The 8,451-nt window shown below is 39.8% G+C and overlaps 1 protein-coding gene across 1 annotated transcript; it reads left to right on the forward strand.

Moving 5' to 3' along the window:
* The first annotated feature begins 6,669 nt into the window (after positions 1–6,669).
* On the forward strand, positions 6,670–7,602 carry LOC104314413 (olfactory receptor 5V1). Its single transcript, XM_009913894.2, has one exon. The coding sequence runs from the start codon at positions 6,670–6,672 to the stop codon at positions 7,600–7,602; it is 933 nt and encodes a 310-aa protein (XP_009912196.2).
* The last annotated feature ends 849 nt before the right edge of the window (positions 7,603–8,451 follow it).

Raw genomic sequence — 8,451 nt, forward strand, 5'->3', positions numbered from 1 at the left:
TCAAGTCTTCTCTCCTGTATTACAGGACTCAGAGATTCACAGTTGCAGCCTATTTCTCATGACAAAAATGGAAATGACAAACATGGCAATACTCATGTATGACTAATAGGCTGTCAAGCACAACAGACACCACAGAATCCATGCAGATGCTCACACGTGGAAAGATCTGAGAATGGAAAAGTCCTCCTATCTGTCCTGTCCCCCTGACTCTCTTCACATGTATCCTGCATACTGCCAACTCACCTCCGTGACAGCAGATGGTAAATCCTCTTCTTTTGAAGTCTCACCAAAATTCTTTGTTCCCAGTAGGGTCACTCTGCAGGTGACCTTGAAGACCCTCATTTGCAACTACCTTTCTCACAGCATGTTTGCCAAAGTCCTCATAGACCTGACCTTCTCTGTCACCAGAGACACATGTTGAGTCAGGCCTGGACTTAGCATGTATAATGCTTCAGGTCTCACAGCAAATCAGAGGCTGAAATCTAAGCTGCAGTGGTGGGGAAAATGCATTAAAACATTGCCTTGGAAGAATCCTAAAGAGGTTTTTCCTCTGTGTGGAAGAGAAGCTGGCAATTGCTGTACAGTGACAGAATAGTATCATTTAACTTATAACTTACAGGATTTGAAGATAAGGGGTTTCTACCTGATTGTGAAACCTCAACTGAAGAGGGGCAGAAAAGTTTTCAGGGAAAAACTGTTAGATTTGGAGTAAATAGGAGATTTCTCAAAGTCCTAAATTATGTATTTAACTATTCCATTTGTATGCAGTGGTGGTGGTGAGCCCTGAACTTCAAAACACTGAGTGAATAAGGACTTCTTACCACCCTTATTTTAGGTCAGTTTATTTGGAAATCTTTAGTCTGGCACAGAGACTCTTCAACTAGGAGACACAGAGATTGAAAGTATGAAGTAATTATGTATTGGCTAATGCAGATAATAAATAATATGAAAGAGGCTACTAATTAAGCAATCGTCTGCTCACCACCCTGCTAGGGCACTTCAGGAGTCTTGTCTGCCCAGCCAAACATCAGTCAGGAGAAGAGTCAACCTCCACAGCTATCTATCTATTTATAGGATAGAAACCATAGGAATAGATTCCTAGAGTTGCTTTGTCTACAGTGCTAACTGATCAGATTAATACATCCATGTGGTCATACAAAACATGCTTGGATTATGCATTTTTTCTCTCCACAGCAACACAGCTAGCTTCCATGGAGACATCAGAATTGAGGTTGTCTAAATCTAGGGAAGACAACTGTCAGTGCTGATGTGCCATCTGTCTCCACACCACCCAGCAGAGAAGGTCATTTCACACCCTTGGAGAAACATGCACAGTTAAGCCTAGAGCTAATTCGACTTCTTATCTCTGGTCTGCTTAGTGCATAAGGTGTGGTTGGGACTGGCAAGACCTCCTTCCCTTCCATGTGCATAGTTACTCCATTATTCAACTACAGACCAGTTGAGGAATGTCTCTCTGAAGGGCCAAACAGATGGCTGGAGAGATATCAGACCCTCTTTCCTCACATTGGTTCTGTAAATGGGTCAATCTGTTCCCAGTTTACAATTAAGATCCAATTATCAATGGAACTGGTCTGTCACCTTATCTGTGTGCTCTGCTCTTTGCGATAAGGTCACCACTCTTGCCATACTTGCTATCACACTTAGCTCCTAGCTAGTTTTCTCTTTTGAAAGCCCCATTGCTTTCCTTGGCATAAGTGTCTGTCTTGTACAATGTCTTGTAACAGTAAGATGCCATAATTGTACAGCAATTCCTTTCAAATAGTCTAAAAGCACTTTACCAATACTGGTGAGTACTGCTTGCAGCATTTGTAGAAGCTGAGACATAAAGCAACAAGTCAATAAGCTCCTCCTTCCATTTCATGGTAAAGAATGTTAATTTTGATTGATTTTTGGAACACCTTCTCTTTATTTAAAAATCTGGTTACCTTGCTTATTTTAGTAGTGTTGAAGAAGAGTGGAATGCACCTCACTCAAGAGAAACAGCAGTATGTTTTACTGAGGTAAAATAATAATTTGACAGGGTTCAATAAGTTTGATGGAATTTAACAAAGTTTTAATGGTTTCACACTGCAAGTTTCACCTTATTAACTACTGCATGGAAGAAACATACAAAGGAAAACTGAGTTAAAATTATTTACACAGAGTCTGGAGGTGCAAAGAGTAAAGAGGACCCTCCCACTGAGTCACAAGGCTCAGAGTGAATCCTCTTGCTTTCTAAACTTCTTTTTGGAGCCTAGATGTGGCTGGATCCAACCTTAGTCTCAGACTTGGTCAACAGTCTATGTCTAGTGGAATTATCCATACAACATTTATAATAGCTGACTAGCTACATGGATTAGTAATTAGTTTAGTAGTATTAATTCAGCATGCTATCAGTCACTTACCAAGGATCTGTCGTGGGTAAGGTATCCCTCCACCTAGGGTAAGGATCTCTTAGTCTCAGGTAAGAAATCCCTAACGTGGAGAGGTGTCCCTGCTGAAGGGGAGAGTCACCTGGCATGCAGTCCAGCTGCAGTACAGGGAGAGCTCAAATTGGACCCATCCTGATAGTAACATTTATAGAGTGAAGTAGCTGGCTGCTAGTCAATAGTATAGACAAGCTAGATGTCTTCGGTTTAGCTACGACATCTTGTTCTGTACTTTGCTTATCACGCACTTTTGGGTTTCAAAACCACCTTTTGAAATATTTTTCGAGACACCTTCACTCCCTTGTACCTGAGCCAGGGGCTTTCCAGCTCACAAGTTCACCCTAAGGATGTGAGGCCTGTTGCTTCTTGGTCAGCCTGAACTAAAGTATGGCTGGGTGTCAAGTGTATCCATCACAAGTACCAATGCTTTTTTGAGCTTCTTTGTCTTTAGGGAGAGAGAGAAAAAATGGAGTAAACTAAACGGAAGAATTTTTTTAATTCTCAGCCAAGTGGCACTTTTCCACCTAAACATTTTAGTTCAAAGAGGAACAAGGGAGAAACATTAATACTATTTCTCCTGAAAGTAACTCCATCTAAGTAAGCAATTTGCTCACCCAGTTAAACTTGCCTCAACCCATAGTCATCTGTCAGACTATAGTTACAAAGCCTCTGCAATAGGATGAATGATTAGTAGTCGCTTCCTTGGTCTCACAAGGCAGAAAACACATCACTCCAGAGGGTTCAAAGGAATAGTCTTCTAATAAAAGACGAGAGGATGAACAGAAACTGAGAAAGCTATGTCATCTCATTTCACAGCAATTCTTTCTCGTAGGATTTGCTTGTTCCTATTTGGATAGCTGGGCTTTGGATAACAACAGTTCAGGTAGTTATTCCAATTGTTTTTATACTCAGTATGAAGAAAAAAAATGTACAAATATATGGTTCCCTGACAGGGCAGAAAATCACTCTCTACACATGCCTTTCTTCTATTCTTCTTCTGTTCTTCTTCTATGCTATTCTTAATGTAAGGACATTAGCCATCTAGCTCAGCTGCTGTTATTGACATGGTAGCTACTTAATATTAGGAGAACAAAAACCATCTCATAGATCAGAGACCAGTCATAAACAGTCATAAATGAATTCTCGATTTTGTGTTCATCTCAAAAGTTGTAGCAAATAAAATAATTTAGTTTCAATTTTAGTGACTTTAAAACAACATCTTACTTTAATTTCAGCTGAAGTATCAGTGGATACTTTCAGCATGAGTTAATAAAAATTTCCTTTTTTCAGCATCCCTGAAGTTATTCCTTGGGCATCACATGAAAGTTCGGGGGATGCAGCATTCTTCAAGGTCAGAGTGTGTGAAAGGCACCCTCAGATAAGGCACAGTTCTCTGGGGACAGAAGAAACAACATAGCAAACTGTTATCCTATCTTTTCCAAAATGCTCATTATTTCCTGTTCCATAATATTCTTAGTTTCTTTCACATTCTACAGAGAGAGTAAGAATATATTTAGGTTCTAGAATTAAGTCTGAGTTAGGAATATGAAAGGAGATGAGCAATAAGGAGAGAGGTGTGTGTTGACCTCCTCCCCAGAAAACCACCAGCAACATGGAGAAGCTTTTTTTCCTGGTGGTAAACTGCACATTTTTGTGTACAGTTCTTGGCTTAAAGATGAACTGAGAGGAAGGATAGAAAAAAATAGTGACATAGCTTGGAGAAGGAGAAAGCTGGAGAGAGCTTTAAATATTATAGTGTTATAACTTTGGAAACATTTACTAATTTTTTTGTCTAAACAAAATAATTAAGACAAGAAGACAGGAGGTATTGCAGGGTTCAAACTTGGATATCTATCATGAATTAATTTCCTTATTTATCTATCAATATATCTGTTGCTATATTTAACCAGCCTATCTGCAATTCAATTATAACCTGTTCTAGATATGCATGTTGGAGGTAGATGAATTCAACTGTTATTTTATTCTTATTTATAGGTAATTTTGGAGTATATATATATATGCATGCACATTTGTTATCTCATTATGCTATGTTTTCTACTAATAAACTCACTTAACACTTTCCAATATGCATTTGTAGAGCAAAGGATGAATAGGAAATACTTAATGACAACTTACTTAAGAAAAAGAAGAAACTATTCTTTCCTTGGTGAGTATACAACTTCTAAACAAAATAACTAACTCAGTGAATGTACATTTTGCAAGAACTATAAGTTAGTGTGGATTTCTGGGGGGCAGGACGAGACAGTGCAGAATCATGCTTGTACATAAAGAGAAAAAAGCAAATGAGCAGGCTCTGGCATTGTATATGTAGCCAAATCCCTTTCCATTTAACTCTGCAGTACTTTAAAAATACACACCAGCATATTTCCATAGCTAAGACTAGGGTATTTCCATAGCTCTTTTTTGGTTTAAAAGAGTTAAACCAAATATATTATCTTTTTGCCAGACTACTTTTCTTTGTGGATGGCATTCTTCATATTTTCTTTAAATTTAATGGAATAACTTCATCTTGTTTAAAAAAAAAAAAACCAAAAAAAAACCAGAAAAAAAGCCCTTAAGAACACAATTTAATGAAAAAACAAAACAAAACAACTTTACCCAGAAATTAAAAGATGGATGGATTCAACTTCAGCTAAGTTTAAATGTAACTATATTGTAAATTGAGATAGAAAAACACTTCCAGAAGCTTATTCCTTTCCAGTATCTTAAATGGCAACTGACATGAATCATCTTCTGGAGGTGACCATTTTTCCTTAAATCTAGATTTTTATGACTAACTTTTTAAAAAGTCAAAATAGGAAAAACTGCTTATAACTAAGAACATGTAGGTAACAAGACTTCCTGAAAACCAATGATTTTCCCATTTGCAGACTATTGTGCTGGAAGCAGAAGAACCCAATAACTAGATACTGAATAAAATTTTTAAAAATCCGTGCTCTGTTGTAGGATATCATATCTCAGCCTGTGGTAGCCTTCACTTTTTGTAGTCCCCTGATTCCTTTCAGATCAAGTCCACACTTACTCCTACTTGCCTTGCATGCCCATACATGTGAGATGCTGGATCTGATTCTGCCTGACCTATGGAGTTAGTTAGCTAGCTTTTCAGAGTGGGAAACTCATGCCAAATGTGGAAGTGGTAAAAATGGGGAACTGACTCAAACTGCAGTTCTGCATCCTGAGACACTATACTTTTTAAGTGCATGGAGACACATTGCGACGATACTCTATGTCTTTTCATAACTGAGATAATTTAGTTCTGCATTCAGAACTATGAACACCTATGTTTTTAAGATGCATCACATCTGTGTTAGACACCACCCAGGTTAAGTGACAATAATCACGCAGGCTGGGAGAATATTACGCCTGGGATTCTTACTGCTTTTTCCCTACATAAGTTTCTTCATTTTACTGAAAAATTTAATAAGGGACCTAGTTCAGAAGAGCATGTTTGTACAGAAAACATCCCATGAGTGTTCTCTGCTTTAAAATATAACTATCTGATATTTGAGCAGAATCATCATAAAAGGAACACAAAGTAAAAAAAAACCCCTAACACCCCCACCCCAACCCCAAACCTTTCAGCCCCAAACTTCCACTTGCTATAGTTCGACATGCAGGATCCAAACACTTTAATATAGATCTCACAGACCTCTGTGTCCACAGGGGTTATACTGAAGCCATATGCTGTGGAAATTTGGGGCCTTCAGCGGAATAAGAAAAACGCTAAATAGTAGAATTCCTGAGAACTGGAGCAACCTTTAACTGATAGGTTGTTCAGGACTGAGGTTCTAAGTGAGGAAGCAAAGTCTAGGACCAGGTGCACAGACTTACTGGAATTCCTAGGTTCTCATCACAATTAGTGAGAGGTAGCCTAATTTGTAATTCTGCATTGTCAGGAGGAAGACAAACCACAAATCAGAGAAGGACACCGTCAGTCTCAGGCTCAGCTTTCAAGACTTCACTCCTGTGTGGAATCTGAAAGGTCCTAGTAAGAGGATAAAATTAATAGGAACAGGAAGGGCCAGTTGGGCTCAGTGGGGAAAAGGCCTATTTCAAACACTTTCTGCATACCTCTTCCAAAACCCCTGCTTCCTAAAATGCACTGAAATCTCCTTTCTTAACCCCACATTGACCTGCTACCTGGGAGTCAATTCATGGGATTTTGTGTGTTCTGATTCCAGTGCTAGCATTTCTCTCCCCTTTAGGTCACGTAGAGTAAATGGAAAACCAAACAAGTGGAACTGAGTTTGTTCTCTCGGGACTTACAAGAGATCCGTTCCTTCAAAGACTCCTATTCACTGTGGTTTTAATTATTTACCTAATTATTTTATTAGGAAATATGGTAATCATGATGGTCATAAGGATTGATTGCCACCTTCACTCTCCTATGTACTTCTTCCTTTTTCATTTAGCCCTTGTTGATATCTGTTATGCCACCACTGTTGTTCCAAAGATGCTGGTGAATTTCCTTGTGAAAGGAAGCATAACCATTGCTGTCAATGCTTGTATAACTCAAATGTTCTTCATCTTCCTCTCAGCTGGGTGTGAAGTTTTTATGCTTTCAGTAATGGCATATGACCGATATGTGGCCATCTGTAATCCACTGAAGTATCAAGAGGCTATGAGCAAACATTTCTGTTATCAGTTAGTAGGAAGTTCATGGGCAATGGGTCTCTTATATTCAGCTCTAAACACAATTCCTGTGTTAAATATTCAATTCTGCGGGCATGCAGAAATCAAACATTTCAGCTGTGAGCTGCCCCCTCTCCTGTCTGCTGCTTGCAGTGGGACCTATCTCAGTAATGTCATTCTTCTTTTTTCTGCTGTGATCTTTGGGTCCAGCTCCTTTTTGCTCACACTCATCTCCTACATCTATATCATCACGACTGTCTTGAAGATACAGTCTGCAGAAGGGAGGCACAAAGCTTTCTCCACTTGCAGCTCCCACTTCATTGTAGTGGGGTTACTCTACATAACTGCTCTGTTCCAGTACACAAAACCCAAATCAGTCTCATCAATCATTCTAGACCAAGTGCTGTCCACCCAATACAGCATCTTAACCCCCATGCTGAATCCCATCGTCTATAGCCTGAAAAATAAAGATGTGAAAGCAGCCTTAGGCAGAATTCTAAAGAAACTGCAATTTGTGTAACCTCTGAGCTGTATATTTCAAATACATGTTCTTTACAACATGGACTTATGAGCAAATGGGATTTGCTGGTTGCGTTTTCTAGGTTATGTGATAAAAACCACATCCACATATCCACAAAGGAGCACAATGGCAGGAGGGGGACGCCAAATAATACTCTGCCCCAGCAGCTCCCAGGCCTACCAGAGGGAGAGATATCAGCCCATCACTGGTGCATCTCCACAAGGATAGAGGAGCACAGAGGTGAAGTGGAAGGCAGGGGAACCCAAATTACAGGCTCAGAAGAGGGAACACCCTATCCAGGCTCCTTCTAGAGCTGTCACAGGAGACTTAACAGACCCCTTCCAGGTGTGAAACCCATCAAAATGAGTGAAGGGGAGTCAAGGCTGTAGCACCTTTTGGACCAATGGGAGTTACTGCCTAAGGGTATGGGACACTTTATGGGATGCAGGTGACCAGCATTTGGGGAATGCACAGGACTTATTCTGGGTTCTGTAGGGGAGGAACCAAAGACAGAGAAAATGGTGGACCTAGGTGATTTGGGGAGGAACATATATGTGAAAATAGAGTCATAAGAGGATAAAAAGGGACAGTTACATGTAAACAAGAACTGGTCAGCATGCTGATGTGGTCATGCCCTGCAGCTGATCAGTGCAGTCTGTTCTATCTTCTTACTAAATTCCGTTTCTAACTCTTTTCCTGGTTGGGGGAGTCTATTCTCTGTGTAAGTGTGTGTATTTTGGTCTGAGTGCCAACAAATGGAGTTAGACCACAGGTCAGAGGGCCCATATGTCTGGGTGCCAGCAACTGGCCAGACAGAAATTAGTAAAATCAAGTGCCAGCCACTGGAGC

The sequence above is a fragment of the Haliaeetus albicilla genome, chromosome 7 (genome assembly GCF_947461875.1).
Source record: "Haliaeetus albicilla chromosome 7, bHalAlb1.1, whole genome shotgun sequence".
Taxonomy (NCBI): Eukaryota; Metazoa; Chordata; class Aves; order Accipitriformes; family Accipitridae; genus Haliaeetus; species Haliaeetus albicilla.